The 18,272-nt window shown below is 38.8% G+C and overlaps 1 protein-coding gene across 7 annotated transcripts in view; it reads left to right on the forward strand.

The window, feature by feature from the left end:
- Nucleotides 1-18,272, forward strand: part of USH2A (usherin) — a gene marked incomplete at its 5' end in the record, with an annotated part of 433,145 nt that overhangs the window by 205,613 nt on the left and 209,260 nt on the right. For all 7 annotated transcript variants that reach the window (XR_014562720.1, XM_083732918.1, XM_083732919.1 and 4 more), the window contains 3 exons: nucleotides 1,947-2,094; nucleotides 8,513-8,664; nucleotides 15,118-15,280. Coding sequence is in view for 6 of the 7 variants with exons in the window: in XM_083732918.1 (XP_083589044.1) it covers nucleotides 1,947-2,094; nucleotides 8,513-8,664; nucleotides 15,118-15,280 (463 nt within the window). The remainder of the gene's footprint in view (nucleotides 1-1,946; nucleotides 2,095-8,512; nucleotides 8,665-15,117; nucleotides 15,281-18,272) is intronic.

Raw genomic sequence — 18,272 nt, forward strand, 5'->3', positions numbered from 1 at the left:
GTGCTTATGTAAACAATCTACACCTTACATATATGCATTGATTTCCATTTAATTGTCACTTTCAGGTCAATGTATACCATAATGCCATTTTTGCAGTCTCTGTGCAGCCCCACAGACCATATTCTAGAAACTTTCAGTCTTCCCTGTTGACTGCCCAGAAAATGAGGAAATCCCCTGCATTTCTTTATCAAACTAGGGCTTAGGGTTATATGTGAACCAAGCTCAGTCCCTTAACTATGGTTTATTAACTATGAGTAAAGTTTGCTGGTCAACCAAGCTCTGTGGTTGGTTTATAAACCATAGTTACGTTGAACCATAGCTTAGAGTTATGAGTGATCCTGGGCTGTCATCACCCCAAAGCTTCAAATCCACAAGTGGGGTTACAGAAAACTCAGACCTCTCTCAAAGCTCATCTGCTCTTGCTGGTGCTTTTACTGTAACTATTTTGTCATGTTATAAACCAAGGTTTAAATGACTGTCTGCCAGGCACCTCGGCTTTATCTGTGATTCATGGACCGTGTGTAACATTGACCATGGTTAATGTTAACCATGGTTTAGTGTGATGTGTTAACTCTGGGAAAATTAAGAAGAAAGCAGCATCCAGGGCTGTTATATTGGAGTTTTAGATATTGTTAACCTTTCCAACAATGCAACTGGTTTATTTTATCCATCCTTCATGAAGAGATGGTGACCCATAACACAATCAGATCGGGTGATCCCGCCAGGTTGCAATTTGCATGTTCTATGGCCCATTAGCCCCTGTCTGGGCTTTTGGACAGAATTTTACCCGTTATGGGGTAATCTGATTTTCATCTTGGATCAGGGGGTGGGACACCCCCACCCCTAGCTTTGTCCATCTCTATTTATTATTACACTTCTAGGCTACTCCTATCCATTTTACTTAGAAACAATCTCTCAGGCAAATGTGCAGATCATTGTAACTTATCTAAGTACAATGATGAAATAAAATTGAACTCTTCAATCATATTTCTAAAATGTGACTGAATTTCCAGTTTTATTGCTACTCCTTAATTAGCCACTGGGATTTTTCTTATGAGTGCTTACTTTAAAAACAGAAGTTTCTTATTTTTCTGTGTGAAAGTCCTTAGGCATTTATACTGTTTCAGGCCCAGATATTCAAACCTTCCTTTCGTTTGCTACAGTGCTGACTTTCTGTTACTATTTTAAACTTTTCCTAAAAAATAATAACTTCGTTTTCCCAACTAACAAAGACCAAGATATAATTAGAGCACAGCAGCTTGCATCTTTACTTGTGGTACCTACAAAAGTTATGTTCATAAAAACTAAGGCACCTACAATTTTTAAATTTCATAACAAATGGTAAAGTTTTGTGTTATGTTAAGTAATAAAATTAAGTTTAGAAAGTGGGTGTTGAGAGATATATAAGCATGTATTATATGTTTTAATGTTGATAATATGCCTATCCAGTGCTTTTCCATTGAAAAGCAAGAAAAACTACCTTTCCAATTTTTAAAAAAAATATTTAAATAGCCTACAAGTTAGCAGCCTGAATAAATAATGTGAAGAAAAACAATCCCTGCCTTTTTCAGCTCCACCTATTCACGTGGAGAGTCTTCACCCCTTCACACAGAAGCGGCCTTTCATCTCTAATTCCTGGGCATCCTTGTTGAAAAAGAAGCCAGCAATTGGAAAGAGTGATACACAGCTCACTCTCTGGAGAGGCCTGCTCCTGGGAAAGGATCTTTCCTGCCATTTCATAGGCTTTGTGTAACTTTAACTTAAAATAAATCCCCACAAACAAGTGAAAAGGTATGAAGGGATCATGTTTTGTTTGAGATCTAAAAATATACAATCAATATAAGTCTTTACAAAGCCTCTTGAGTTCTGGCTTTTTTCTGATTGGCATCTGCTGGGGATGTATTTATAGATTTATTGTTGTGACTTATTTTATTTTTTTGTAAAAGGCCTGCAGTGGAGGTGGCTGCACGATAAGTGAAGCTAACTCAGCAACAACAACTGAGAGTACACCAGAAGGTGTTCCTGCTCCCGAAGCCCAGTCTTATTCCTCTGACTCCTTTAATATCTCGTGGATGAAGCCCGAATATCCGAATGGTAAGTGAACTCTTTTAGCCTCAAGTTAAAAAGATGATTAGTAAAGGTAAATTAATATTCTAAATGGCAGCTTATATGTGGTGCTTAATTTTTAATGATCATTTTAGCGCATAAAATACCTGAGATAGTATCATTGTCTATAGCTAGGAGACAGAAGTTTTCAGCCTTGCTTTGCTGTTTTAGTGGCTCAAAAGTGCTCCCTTTTGATGGTTCACATGTACTGCATTCCTTTGCCTAATGCATTTCCTGAACAACTGAACTGAAGGATCGTCTTTGGCACCTCTTAATAACATGTTGATTTCTATAGCATTTTACCATAACTTTTGACTTTTAGATGTTTTATTTGTTGCTTCATCTTGCATTTTTACTTTTTAAAAATGGAGAGAGTAGAAAAGGGATTAAAGCGATTGACTAGGAGATGGAAGGATAAGTCTGTTTCTGGGCTGTGTCATTTTCAGATGTGTTTGTTAATAAGTCTGCTGCATCCTGTTTCTGCATCAAGCTGTTTTAAAAAAGTATGAAAATCCACATTATTTTTGAACATATATCCCCACAAAACACAAGTTTTTATATGCATTTCAATCTAAAATACGCACTTTTGTATGTATTTCAACCCAAAATGTGAACTTTTATATGAAGTTTGGTTCGTTTTCTGGGCTTTTTCCTTTGGTCAGGAACAGTATTTCAAAATTCAGAGAAATGTGAAAACTGAAAGGATAACAGCATTGTGAGCCAAATGATAGTTTGTGCAAATTTGTTTGTTTAGCTTACAAATGCAGACCAATGTGATGTTGTAGTGTTTGAATTCGAATATGGACACTCAGGTTCAATCTCTGCTCAGCCATCTTGAAATACCTCATAAGTTTTTAGGATAAAATAGGGTGGGCTACAGCATGCATAGTACTCTGTCCAACATGGAGGAGAAGGAGGGTTAAAATGTAATTTACAAGAATGTCCAACTGATGCAGGGTGGGTGATAAAAGCTGACTTGGCCAAAGCTTTCCATTCTAAATAAATAATCACAATTACTGTAGCCAGAATTGTCACCTTTCTTAGTGACTCTGGGCCAATGGCTTTTTGAGCAACTGAATTTTAGCAGGTGAAACTTTTTCCTGGTGTAGAGGTAAATTGTGGAGAATGCTTCACCTGCTCAATTCTGGTACATGAACAAGGCCCGTAAACATGTGGCAGTCTTATTTGCAGATACTTGCTGCTACTTTAAAAAGAACTGATTTTTTAAAAGTACAATTTTTAAAAGTACCAAATGAATATTTGGTCTCCTAGCATTCCCCCTGCATCCTTAAGATTTATACAAAAATTACACTAAGAAATCAATTCGAGTACAAGACACTATTAACGAGGTCTTTGATAGACTAAGAGTTATAAATAACTATTGTAATCTGTCAGTTAATTTAAGTTTGCAGCTAATCTGCCTTCAACATAGCACTGTTGATTATTTCAGAATAATTTGTAAGCAATTAGGAATTTTAACAAGAAGCTTGCTCTCAGATATGCACAGCACTGAGTGTGGACGATGGGATATGTCACTATTATTATTTGTTCTGTGAGTCATTGCCTAGGACTATTTCCATAGCCATTAAACCATTTATTGTTGTTTTAAACATGGTACACCAGGAATGCCTCTTAGGTTGCTTCCAGATGACCTGTTTATTAAGCATTCGTCCTGATTTGTTTGCACAAAGCTTGCATGGAGGTTATATAAATGCCCGCTCTTTATTGAGCATTTATTCTGATTTGTTTGTGTAGAGGTTACATGGAAGCAAGAAGCAAACAACAGAAAGCGATGGAGAGAACTTGAAGAGACATATATGCAAAGATGGCTGTAAGATACTGTAAAGAAAGATAGGACTTCCTATGAATTTATCATTATCCTACACTTTCTAGTGCAATTTCATCATCATTTTGCTTAGTGCAAAAAGTGGGTTTGTTGTGCCAGGAGGCTTTAATCCACATTAATTGCACAAACTTACATTTACATGTATGTGATCAAATCCCTGCTACAGAATAGTTTGGAGAAATTAAGTCAGGAATGTGTCACTTGTGAAGATTTTATTGCAGGACATAAATGAAAAGAGATACATATTTTAGACAAATATTTATTTTCCATTCACATTACAAGTGCAGAAAATGCAGAATCTGATGTGAGCAACTGTTGTTTGTTTGTTCTTTAAATCACCAAATACAAAACTCAAAAGGTGGCCAGTCCTCCTTCAATGCTGAGTATACTGAATTTTCAAATTGGTATCAGAATCAGGTTTAATATTTTCAAGTGCTTTGTTAAGATCGTATAATTATCTTCAGTATTTATGCTGAATAGTAATGATAACAGGAACACACAATTGTTAAGTCTACAACAAGTTGGAACTCATTCTTGGAAACAAAGCAAAGTTACAATTTCAGTTCTAGCTGTTTTGTGTGATGTATCTTTACATCTTTACAATAACTTTATAGATGTAGTAAATTGTCCGTTATGAAAGATTCTAGGTCTTATATTGAAACCTAGTCAAGATTATAGGTGATTTTGTAGTGACAGCAGAACATGGTATTCCCTACTCTTCCAATCCCAATGTGTCCACATAAATTGATGACTGCAATACCCTGTAGCTACTCATACACAGAGGTATCAAATAGCTAAATTTATCAACTATCAAATGTACTTTTTTACCTGTTAGGTCTTTATGTCCAGTAGATGACTACCAATGCACCTAGGTGCAAATGCATTTTGAACGGCCAGCACCCAAAGAGCAATATAGGCCCTGAGGAGTTTCACAGTTCCAACAGTCTTCTGCAGCCACGAAACCCATACAATGGCCAGATGACCCCCTGGAGTTGCACTTAATGTGACATGAGAGGCTGCAGCCAGGACAGTTTGCCATCTCCCAAAGTGTAGCTCAAAGCATTTTGTAATTGTGTTACCCTGGCCAATACAGTCATACCTTGGGTTTGAATGTGATCTGTGTGGCAGGCACGTTTGCAACCTGCAGTGCCGTGTTTGCACACACGCATGACACAATTTGGCACTTCTGCGCATGCGCAAAGCACCGAAACCTGGAAGTAACCCATTCCAGTACTTCCAGGTTCGGCGCAGTCCGTAACCCGAAAACGCGCAACCCGCAGCGTTCGCAACCCAAGGTATAACTGTATATACAGGTTCACGATACTATTTGGCAGGCTAAACTTTGCAGACATTTGACCTGAAACATTTACAGTTTGGTACCACCATGCCCCACCCCAGTCTGGTGCATGCTTCCCCCATCACCTGCAGTACATGTATTTGGGCTAGGAGAATGATACATCCACTGTCTCCTCCTGCCTGAAACAGGTTTCAGGTCATATGAATGGTCAGTTGGGTGATAACAGCTCATGAATATATGTTTGTGTGATTCTAGACACTAGTGAGCCACATGTGTATGTGTGTTGCCCAACAAATCTATGTCTTCATTATTTCCATGAACAAAATATGGAATAGCTTTTCAGGGTACCTATAAGAACATATCAATTCACAGTAGCTCCAAAAAACCTGAAATTCATTGCTTATTGAGATTTGCAACCAAAACATGCCGCCGCAAAGGATGGAAGTACTATATAAGAAGCTGTGCATTTGTGAAGGAAACACTGTCCTGACTTGAACAGGCAAAAAGAATAAAATGTTTATAATTGAAGTTGACATTTAAACTAACTGTAAAAAGCAGCTTATTTCCAAGTACAGAAGACAAAACCTATGATAAGTTCTACAGCCCATTAATTACATTCACAGTTCCATTATAGGCAGTCCTGTGGTGCATTTTACAACTTCCATACAGAGCACTAACAATGTTCCCCTTGGATGTGCAGAACATTGGGTTGATTTAGATATCAGGGTAAAGGCAACAGAGGGTTAGGGGGTCAGGAGACCAATTATTTGCTAACTACCATGTAATTTCAGTGATAATGGCAATGGTATGGATTCTCTTTCTAATGTTAACTATAATGTGGATGTGATATCCCTGGGATCATTTGAAGATTTTTTACATACAGATAAAAAATAATAGAGAAGCAGAAAGCTCTCAGTTCCATTTGGAAACTACAATTTGAATGACAGCATCACTAGGCAGATAGTGGGAAATATTGTACTCTTACATCTCTATGGACCAAATTATCTAATGCCTGGCATTCTCTATAGTCTGGAAGTTGGTCCCCACCCAAATGAAAATGCCATTATGCAAAATGCAGAAACCCTTGGGATTGTGAATGTCTCTGCTGCCATCTTGGACCTAGTCCCTCCTGGGTTTCCTGATACAGAGGCAAGGGAAAACTGCACTCTGGAACTTAAGAAGGCCAACTTCAAAAAGCTTAAAGAGCTACTGGGTGAGATCCCATGGTCAGAAATACTCAAAGAGAAGTGAGTCCAAGATGGTTGGGAGTTTTCTTAAAGGTGAAACATTGAAGGTCCAAATGCAGACAATTCCAACAAGAAAGAAAAGTGGGAGGCATCTAAAGAAACCAGTGTGGCTGCATAAGGTGCTTACAGATGAGCTGAGATTTAATAAGGGCATGTATAAGAAATGGAAGAAAGGGGAAATCGCAGAGGAGTATACCTGAGTAGCCAACCATTGCAGGGTGAATGTCAGACAGGCCAAAGCTCAGAATGAGCTCAGGCTCACAAGAAAGGTTAAAAATAATAATAAAAGGTTTCTGTGGCTATGTTTAAAGCAAGAGGAAGAACAAGCAAGTTGTAGGTCCTCTGCATGGAAAAGGCAGAGAAATGCTAGTGGGTGAAAGAGAGAAGGCAAAACTGCTCAAGACCTAATTTGCCTTTGTCTTCACCCAAAAGGAAAGCAGTGCTCAGCCTGGTGATAACAGAATCAACATAAACGTAAAGTTAAGCAATGTAAGTTCTGAACTCCACCCACCCAGTGTCACTGAAAGTCTCCTGTCCGACTCCAAAATCAGCAGAAAATTAGCATGCACCCCCCCCCATGGTATATTTTTGGGGAAGCTGGGCTAAGAGTGGCTCTAGCTTTACTTCATCTGTGGCTAAAGAGTAGACCCACATTTAGCACAATACTTTTGGCCTGCCCACATCTTTACCTAATGTCATATATAACACTACATTTAGGGCATCAAGTGTGGCTTGGTCAAAACGGAAAACACAGCAAGAGATCATTGCAAAATGGTATTACAAAACAGGCCCCTCCCAGCTGTCAAACTTGGGCGGAAGGTGATGGGGAAGATAAGGAACTGACTCACCAGGTTGAATCCACTTCCCCATCTCTGTCTTAACTCCATCATTAGAGAAAACTTCCTTTTAGTTGGAGCACATAAACCATGTTTATGCTGTATGGCAACGAAAGAAAACTCACCTCTGCTTACCAGGTGCAATACAAATTATCATATTTTTTGCTCTATAAGACACACTTTCCCCCTCCTAAAAAGTAAGGGGAAATGTGTGTGCGTCTTATGGAGCAAATGCAGGCTGCGCAGCTATCCCAGAAGCCAGAACAGCAAGAGGGATTGCTGCTTTCGCTGTGCAGCGATCCTTCTGGCTGTTCTGGCTTCTGGGATAGCAACACAAAGCCTTTTCAGGGCAGTGGGAAGAACGCTCCCCCTGCCCTGAAGAGGCTTTGCGTGGCTGTTTGATCCCTCTTGCTGTTCTGGCTTCTGGGATTCAGAATATTTTTTTTCTTGTTTTCCTCCTCCAAAAACTACGTGCGTCTTATGGTCTGGTGCATCTTATAGAGCGAAAAATACGGTAGTTAACTAAACCCATAGCACCCCTTCCCTTCCAGGTCTGTAATTCCGAAGTAATGTCTCAATTAATAGCAATTTATTGAAACATTTGTATTTGTCTTATTTTTAAGAACAACAGCAACAATTAACATTGCAGAGGAGGGGCCAAGGTCAAGAGATAGATAGAGGAATTGTCTTTTGACTTGTACTACAGCAGTATGTTTAAAATATGGTTCACTAGTTTTTCTAGGTCTGAAGGTGTTAGGATTCTAAATGGTTGCTATATATCTTCAGTGTCCTTGTTTTAATCCACACATGCATTTGCATGCAGAGTGGGGCCGTGAAACGGAATTGCCTCAACTTTCCCAGCTCGATTGCTTTGACTTACACTTCAGAAACAGGTCTATTAAGAAGCAAGTCTATTAAGGTCTACTTTCTTTGGAGCGGTTTAATTTTACCTTTTAACGAGATGGGCACAGTACTGCTTCATTGGACTTCTCGTGTTTTACATAGAGATTTGTTTTGGTGGCACATGTATGTTGCTGCCTCTATTTTGTAAGCCGTGGAGATGAGAGAATGTACTGCCTTGAAGTTCTATTAAAAGACTGTTGCTTCCCTCCCTCTTACTTGTTATGATCTTTTAAATAAAGCCTTTTAAGTTTCTCTTTGTTTTTGTTTGTTTAAATAGGATTTATCACTAGCTATGCATTGTACATGGATGGCATTCTTGTACAGAATTCTTCCCAGCTCAGTTATTTTACTTCTGGACTTTCTCCTTGGAGTCTACATTCCTTCAGAGTTCAGGCATGTACTGCAAAAGGCTGTGCGCTAGGCCCACTGGTGAGTACCTCAATTTACATTCTGAGAATGTAATAAATGTCAGATGGCAGCAAATATCAGACTAAATGGTGATGATTCACACTGGTCAGTACTAACCCATCTGGCAAAATGTGACATTTTATAAAAAATGCCATTAAAAGCTGCAAAGGATTGGAATAGGTCACCACTAGGCACCTTTCCAAAATATCATATAGATACAGTAAAGACTGAGACAGGGAGTGTGGAAAGGGGGGTGAAAAGTAGGGTGAAACGCATATTATTAAAATTAAGGGAAGTTAATATGTTTAAGAGGTGCAAATGTGGTTTAATCTGACTTATAAGGATGCAATTAAAAGAAGAATTGCTATTCTAGTAATGAATAAAAAATTCTAGCCTCTGCCTCAACATAAAAGTTTGAAGATAATATAAAGTTTGTAGAAGACCAAACCACATTAAACACCATATTATCAACATCAATGCCTAATATGGTATATTGTTCTGAAAAAGGTATGGATGTAGGATTAAAGGGTATGCATTTCTGAATGTGATGCAGCAGTAAGTAACATACTGAGAATTTTAGAAATGTATAACTCTTAGTACTGAAATAATAAGTTGGAGGTTTAAATGACATCTACTTTATTCTCTAATATTGACAGCTCTTTGGTTCTGTAACCACTTTGTTCTCCCCTAATAAGTATTTTTAATTATATAAATCTAAAAATAAAAGCACCAGAAGTTATTTAATAATATCAGTGTTTTCTAGCATAAGAAATAATCACATTCTTTTGTGATCTTGCTTCTGACTCTGATAAGAACATTCCAGAATGACATGGTGTTGTGTCAAAAACAACATAGCTTCTGTCTTTATGAGGTTTAATCTTGTTAAAATTGAACTTGCACTTTGCAGTAAAATCTGGGAAGAAAAGCTCCCCTCCCCAGCCAAGCTTTTATTCAAGAATAAAACCCCACTGAAATACCTACTCTAGCATTTCTGGCAAAGTTTTCCTTAACAGGCTCTCACTTTGTAATATTAGCTTCACCGTACGAAGATTACCTTTTTTAAAAAAAAGGGCACCAGGACTGAAATTTTTATTTTGATTTTTGATCACATTTCCCTTTTTCTTCCCAAGATTCATTGCTTTAAAATGCTAGTAACATCATCCATCTGTAGAACAGGATTGTAGACTTTATTACCATTAAACATTTTATAGCTTGGACGGGGTTGATGGATATTTACTCTTAAAAGCATGAGTGGCTTTTTGCCAATTTTTCTACTCATTTTTTTTAAAAAAAATATCATGGAAATTTAGGGAACAGTGCACCAAAGACTCGTGCAGGTGCTGCTGTTCAAACTCCATTCATTTCTGTAGGATTTGTGTGGGGCTCCCACACAACCTCTATTCAAATGCACAGAGGTTGCACAGCAACAGCAGTGCTGCTTGAACCTTTCCCTTAAACTTTTGTTTTGTTTTGTTTAAGGGGTCCTGGTTCCAGTGAGTTGGCGTTAATACTGAATCACTTCTCTCTAATTTAATGCACAGATAGTAAGCATTTCAGATGGTAGCATTGCACTTGCTGCTCACAGTATATTTTACTTGTACAGAATTGCAATAGTCTCAAAATATTCCGCCGTGTTCAGAAAGAAACTAGTAAGCAACTGCACTTCATTAAAGCAGAAACTCGGCCCTGACTTTCAGTGCAATTCAAAGTAGGGGTTTAGAGTCGACCTAATACTTATCTGTATCGCCTGCTCAGAATGCAAACTATTTTCCTGAGCCAGTGATCCATCTCCAATCACAAGAATTGAAATGCAATGTCTTTATTTAGAGAGCAACTCAGCTAAATGCTGCCAGGAAGTTAAAGCAACACATCTTCATTTGATTTTCTGAAAGATTTTTCCCACCATTACCATTTATATCCAACACTTGGTTTAGAAATATATATTTAGCTCATTGAGAACTTTAAATAGAAGCGGGGACATCTCCCTGTGGTAAACTGATATTATCCTCCCAGCTATTTTTGTTGCTGATCTTTTATTTAATGTGCCCTAATCGATTGAAGAGATGCTTTGCAACGCAAGCACCTCAAAGAAGCAGATTTTTGAAGGTAGCAGATTTTAATGAGTTTTTTATGTATTGCTGTTGCATAATACGTTGGCTTAATGGTTTTTCAGAGAAGCTGTGTATGATTTCAAATTTAATGAAAATCTGGGAAATGGATAAATCAGAAATAATCAACTTACCCTTAATATATAAAATAGTTATCCATTTGGAATCTCTACCGATTTCACTGTGCTGTTTATGGAAGTACATAGCTGTTTAGAACTTTGATCCATCTGGGAATCATAAAAACGCATCTGATAAACAGGGTACATATCTCAAAACTACAAGTATCTACTTTAAGAAAATGATAGATAAATTAATATATACTATACAATTGCCATATGATTTTGAAACATCATCTTTATTTCGTCATATGTTCTCTTATTTGGAAAAATATTAAGCACAGTTTAAATGTTCTTACTTGATTGTTAGTTGTGCTTATCTTTTAAATTTTATTTAATTGAAAAATTATCAGTATATAAGGCATTGAATGAAAGCCAAACAAGTTTTTTGTCCACTCAATTTTTATGCTTAATGTCTTGCCTGCATAGTAAATAATATGCAATTTAAGATACAGTACTGAAAAAGCATAACTATAAGTACAATGCATCAAGTGCAGAATGGCATATAGGCATTTAATCCAAATTGTCTAAAAGTACACAGGGTAAATTGTGACTTTGCTGAAAATTATGAGTGCCTTATATTATGTGAGGCACAAAATATGAATATGATGAAGCAGGTGCACAATAGAAAAGAATGAGGGAAACTTGAGCTCAGTTTTATATTACTAAGCACACTCCGACTCTGAGAAGCTTTTTGTTCTAATGGTAAAATAATAAAACAATAATTATGGAGACACAGATAATTGAAAATTAATGTCACACATCTATAACATATGGCAGCCTTTGCTACATTTTGAGAGGTAGCACTAATGAAATTGGTATACACCAGTTTCAGTACAATTCCACAGGAGAATGTGGCTTCAGGATGACTGTCTACGTGTGGAGTCATGTTTCATTCGAACGTTCAGCATCTTTGAGCGGTTTAGCAATATTCAGCCCCACCACCCTGTCCTGCAGTCCAGGCATATATAAACTTCTGCTGTTTTAATGCAGTCATTAACCTGTGTTCTAGGATCAGGGTTTGCCAACATTTTGGGGTTGGTGAGTGCATTTGGAATTTTATGAATTTTGCATTAGGAATTTTGTTATTTTTTGTGGGGTAACAAAAAAGGTCTGACACATCTAAAAGAAAAGAGAGAGAGAGAACTATGAAATGAAATGATACAGGCATGAACCTCCTTCAGCTGCCCCACCCAACCAATAGGAAACAGGCACACCTACAGCAGCCATCACTTATAGATGGAAGCTCTTTGCCCCACTCCTCTGTTTAGAGCAGAATAAAGAGTGGTGTCCAGTCCTGGCTTCCAGTGAAATGTGGGAATGTTTAAGAGGCTTTGTTCAATGGATAGACCAAGCCAGTGCAAACCAAAACTGAGTAGGAAGAACATACTGTCTCTCATGCATTGTTCGTGTTTGAAGTGATATTTATGGAGACCTTTCATTGGCACAGTAGGAGATACTGACAATCACAGGCAGGCAGCACATTGGTGATCCATATTGTAGGTACATGAAAGCTGAAAAGAGCCATTGTAGGATACAGGGTCATAGGTAGCTATATAGAGCAGGCTTTGTCAACCTTGGCCCTCCAAATATTTTTGGCCTACAACTCCCATGATCCCTAGCGAGCAGGACCAGTGGTCAGGGATGATGGGAATTGTAGTCCCAAAACATCTGGACGGCCGGGGTTGACAAAGCCTGATATAGAGGATCAGATGCTGCCAGGAGCGGGGGTGGGGGTGGGGCTAGAGGGGAGGGGTGGCATGTACCTGGCCTTTTGTCAACCACATTGCTGAATTTAGTGGGAGGGCAATGGAGGCCAAAGGGGTGGGGGCAAGGTCAGCGTGATGGAGGTGCAGCAGGAGGAGTGCAAGATTGGCTCCATCACTGTGCTCACACCATCCTGACCTTCCTGCCACCTCATCCCTCCCAGTAAATGCAGCAGTGAAGCTGTTGAGAGGCCAGAAGCACACCACTTTCCCTCCCTGGAGGCTGCTGCTGCTGGACAAGACTGTAAGTATGGAACTAGAATGTGGTCTCGGGGCCTGAAGCAAAAATATAGACAGGAAGAAATAAAAATGGGGAACAGGAAGAAAGACAAGGAGAACTTGAACTAGGAACAGAAGTCATTAGGCAGAAGTAACGTGGGAATGGTAAAGGTTCATGTGGCAGGGAAAGAAAGTGGATAGTTCCCAAACCACATACTCAGGAAGCAAACAACCCAGCAAGTGTGATCAGAAGAAACATGAAGCAACTATTTCTGTTGTGTTTTCCTTTTGAAGGAGGAGAGGATGGCCACAGGTTTGGCAACTTTTTACCTGTGGCTACAAGAAAGCATGGCAGGGAGATGAGCTCCTTTGGGGTACAGACAAGAGCTCTCCTAAGGTGCAAAGATCGATGGATATAGAACAAAAAGGGCACATAGTGTCTTGGAAACTGCTTGCTAAAATGGTGTTACAATACCTGCTCTCAGTTGTTTGGCAGGTGGGTTTGATAGCATTGACAGAAGACATTCATTCACAGCAGCAAAAAGGCAACAGTCACATCACAGGGCATCTGTCTCTTCCCCACTCCATCACCACAAGCCTTAAGACCTTTTCATAGATGCTAGGAGCACTGGGGCTGCCGGACACGTTTTAGGTTGAAGAGCTTATGTTTTACATATAGGCAATCTTGGATTTTATCCCAGGGCAGAAGCCAATCACTAGGGAAAGGGGGAGGCCCCCTCCCATAGGCACATCTGAGCCAATAATGAAAGGCACTGCATGAACCAATAGTCTTGCTAGCACTGGCAATGGTTGACATGGATTGCCTAGTCTTTGCCAATGGAGAGTTCATAGACAAGGAAGGTGAGGAAGTTCCAGTTCATAGGATTTGCATGTCAATAAGCCACAAATGCACAAAAGTCTGTTGTAATCAATCAAATTTGTTATAATTCCTATAGACAGGCACTTACAAACACTCTCAGCAATGTAGAAATTATAATTAGGGATGCTTACAAATATTGCACTACTGAAGTTCTCTGTAATATTTCTTTCTTTCTTTTTTTAAAACAAATGTCTATTGGAGCAGAACAGATAATACCTGAACCTAGGTTTGTTTGTTTTTTGCAGAGTTCTATTTCTGGAAAGTGTGATTTATGTGAAAATTGTTTGGTTTGGTTTTGTATTTTTAAATGTTTTATTTATTATTTAAGGCTACTTTTGTTATGTTGTAGTTACCTATTTTTTATGTTCTGAGCCACCCTGAGCACAATTTAAACTGCAGAAAGGCAGCATACAAATAAAATTATGTATGTATGTATGTATGTATGTATGTATGTACAGTGGTACCTCGGGTTACATACGCTTCAAGTTACATATGCTTCAGGTTACAGACTCTGCTAACCCAGAAATAGTGCTTCAGGTTAAGAACTTTGCTTCAGGATAAGAACAGAAATCGTGCTCTGGCGGTGTGGCAGCAGCAGGAGGCCCCATTAGCTAAAGTGGTGCTTCAGGTTAAGAACAGTTTCAGGTTAAGAGTGGATCTCCGGAACGAATTAAGTACTTAACCCAAGGTACTACTGTAATGGAATAACAACAGGGAAGAACTGGGGGGAATTGCCTAGCCTTCCTTATAATAATCTTCAGATGAAGGGCAGTATAGATAAAATAAAATTTAAAAATATAATACATGATAAATGCATATCTTGCTTTCTATCTGTAAACCGAAAAATATTTATATATTCATTAAAATATCTGAGCAGTTTAAAACAATTTTTAATATAAAACTGTACAATAAAAACCATATAAAATTTTAAAAATCAGAACTCATTACTAAAACAAGATATTCAGGGACTTAAGAATGATGGGTACTCATTTCACAGAATCCCAGGGGAAGGGCTGTAGCTCTATGGTAGAGCATCTGCATAGAGTGCAAAGGTCTAGGTTCAATCACTAGCATCTCTAGGTAGGACTAGGAATATCTCCTGTTTGGGACTCTGGACAGCCACTACCAGTCAGTGTAGACATTACTGAGCTAGACAGACATACAGGTCTGTCATTGTATAAGACAACTTCCTGTGTTTCACTGATGACAGTTGTTGTTACACATGCTCTCTGTGCTGACCCATGGCACTGGAAACACGAATGGAGGCAATCTGGAAATCTTTTATTGTCATGTACTAGGTGAACAAAATGTTCCTTCTTCTCATGCTTCCCTTTTTTCTGTAACAAACAAGTTTTTTTCTGTAACAAGTGTTATTAAATTTGCAGGTAGAGGCTCGTACAAGTGAAGATGCACCTGAAGGAACAATTGAATTATTTGTCTTTAATGATGGACCCAGAGCAGTTCAAGTGAAATGGCTTCCTCCTCGTGAGCCAAATGGGCAGATAAGCTACACTGTTCTTTTCACTGGCTTCTTCTATACTGATGAAGGTATTTTTATTTTGGCACTTCAGTGGAAATGTTCTAGTGTTGTTTTGCTATACATTTGGTGTCTCAGGGATTGTTGGTTTTTTTTTGCAAAATAATTTTATTAACGAAGACATTTGGACATGCTGCTACTGAAGTGAAATCTGGATCACCAATGCAGCCCTAGCTGTTTTTAAAGACAGAATAAAAATGTTGGTTCATCATGATGGAGGGTCACTTATAGATTTTCTCTGTAATTTGTAGTTTGGCCTTCAGCAAAGATACTTAAATTTTCGCAGAAGTGAGCTGTACTAGCATCATAGGCACTGGATCCTAGGGTCTGAAACATTCCCCCCCCCCATGTTTTATTTGAGGGGGCCAAGCCCCCTCACTGTTCAGAGGGTGTTTGGCTTCACCCAATGGCTCTTCGCAACATCATACACGCAATGTCAGAAGGTTGTATCGGGTCCCCTCAATCATCTTGAGAAACTGGGACCTCTGACTAGCACTATTCATGCACTATCAAATGTGCACCTCAATGTTCAAAACCTTGAAACCAAAAAAGTATTTGCTGGCGAATGTAAATGTGCCACCAGATCTAATGCACACCCTAATTTTCACGACGTGATTTAGCCAAAAAAGGTGTGCATTACATTCAAGTAAATATGATCTAATCTATGGCAGAAGAAGACTCATATCAGCCAACAGTGATGGGAATCACCTTCTTGGAAAAATATCTAACACTCATAGCTAATTTCTGGTCAACATACGGATTTTATTTCCTGATTTTCTAGTTGCACCAGATACATACAGGGAAGTGGGGAAAATTAGAATCAGTTCATATTTAAAGGCAGATATATGAATTCCTAGTTTCTAAAACAAGATGTGAACTGAAACCACCATTCTTTGAAATTCACGCTTCTTCAAATTTTGCAGTGCGGTTCTTCAGCCAAGTAACATGCACAAAAATGTATAAAGTGTTCCTTAAATTTGCATATATTAGTGAAAATAACATACAAAAATGCATTCTGCCATGGAAAGCTGGTTTGCAAATATGTGTACAATAAGCAAAATTGCCTACAACAATGTGTATATTCAAAGAATTTCTTAGTAAAATGCTGGTGAAAGTTAATGTGGACTTTAAAAACACACAAACTGTTGTGGATGTGTGATGAACTGGATTCAGTATTGGAAAAACAAGAAACTGAAATTGACATATTCACCCATACCTAGCTGTGCTCAACAAGCCACAGAATATCAGAACTATTGTCTCAGTCCCAACTGTCCTATTGTTGGTCATATTTCTTGCCAGTTTTGCTTCAATCTTCACTCTTATCTTCTTTTGACCCTCCCCAGTTTCCTTACCTGGAACTTCCATTATCAAATGTATATGCTCATGCCTACTGCTTCAAAGTCTATTGCCTGGACCAAATACCCAGTAGTTTCTATCTAGTCCAGTGAATGCCCAATACTTGATATTTCTGCATAAGAAAATATGTGTTTAGGATAGCTTTTACTCTCTCCTGGAGTAGTACATTGAGGTAAGATGCTATAACTGAAGGTTGCCCTGCAAAGTGCTGTTGCAGACAAATGCAGAAGCACAAACGTTTTGGACCAAGTGCTTCAGTCATACTAATTTGGCTGAAACCTAAGACTGGGTGGTGAATCTCCTTTGAAGGATTCACCTTCACCCTGTAACACATGAAAACACTTTGCTAAAGTCACATAGGTTACCAGAAACTCATCCTTTTCAAGTCATTGTGAATTCCAACGTCTGCCAAACCACTTTGAGTCATAATTTGGAAAACAGTTTCTCTTCTGGCAGATTGCTTCATTAAGGAGCTTGTCTTGGTTTGCCTTCCTTGGTTTGCCTTCCTTGTGTTTAAGACAGGGCGCAGTGGTTGACCTTTTACAGCTATCTTGCACATGTGTAAATTACTGCACAAGTGGCTGCAAAGTGTAAGAGCCCATCCCATTTTAAACTGCTTCGTTCAAAATGTACTTCCAATGGTATTTGATGCTCCAACCCATGAAGAAAAATCAGAGGAAGTTGCAGGTGACAGTGAAGAGCGCCAGAAACATATATTTTCTTGTTTTGTGATAATATAGTGTGCAAATTATATTAATAATGATTGTTTTATAGCAAAATGTTGCCAGCAATTTTATGTAAAGTTCAGTCAGAAAGTCCCTGTAAGAAAGTTTTTGGATTTTAAGTATTTGCCTCCTGTCCCCGGTACAGTGGTACCTCGGGTTACAGACGCTTCAGGTTACATACGCTTTAGGTTACAGACTCCGCTAACCCAGAAATAGTACCTCGGGTTAAGAATTTTGCTTCAGGATGAGAACAGAAATCATGCTGCGGTGGCACGGCGGCAGCGGGAGGCCCCATTCACTAAAGTGGTGCTTCAGGTTAAGAACAGTTTCAGGTTAAGAACGGACCTCCGGAACGAATTAAGTACTTAACCTGAGGTACCACTGTATACATATAGGATATACTGATACATTCCATATCATAAATGTAAGTGGTGAGTTGGCTGCATTGCTCATGCATTGTTCAAACAAATATTGCCATCACTGCTCTTTCAGAAGTCATGTGTTAGTTTACACACTGGTGTGGTTTGAATTGCTTATCTACTGAAGGGTTCGATGTGTGGCAGGGTGTCTCAGCTGACCCCCGTACAAAAGCATGGTCTCTCTCTCTCTCTTATATATAAAGTGAAGGCTTTGATGTTTTCTGCTGCGAAACACTTGTAAAATTATGAGGTGAAGGAGTTATGATCGATTTGGAAAAAAAGAAGCAACATTTTGGTTGAGCCCCATGACAGCCCGGCCATTTCCTCCGAGGCAGTAGGGTGAATAATACAAAAGCCATATTCCCCCTTGTGTTTAATCTTGCATTGTTTTTCACAGAGAAAAAAATTCTACTTGCCTTCTAAGTCATGTCATCCCTGGTTGTCATCCCGTCTCTCAAACCATCAAAACTGTATTAAATGTTGCAAAGCTGCGCGGCAAGAGA

This window comes from Podarcis gaigeae (genome assembly GCF_964106915.1).
Source record: "Podarcis gaigeae genome assembly, chromosome: 3".
Taxonomy (NCBI): domain Eukaryota; kingdom Metazoa; phylum Chordata; class Lepidosauria; order Squamata; family Lacertidae; genus Podarcis; species Podarcis gaigeae.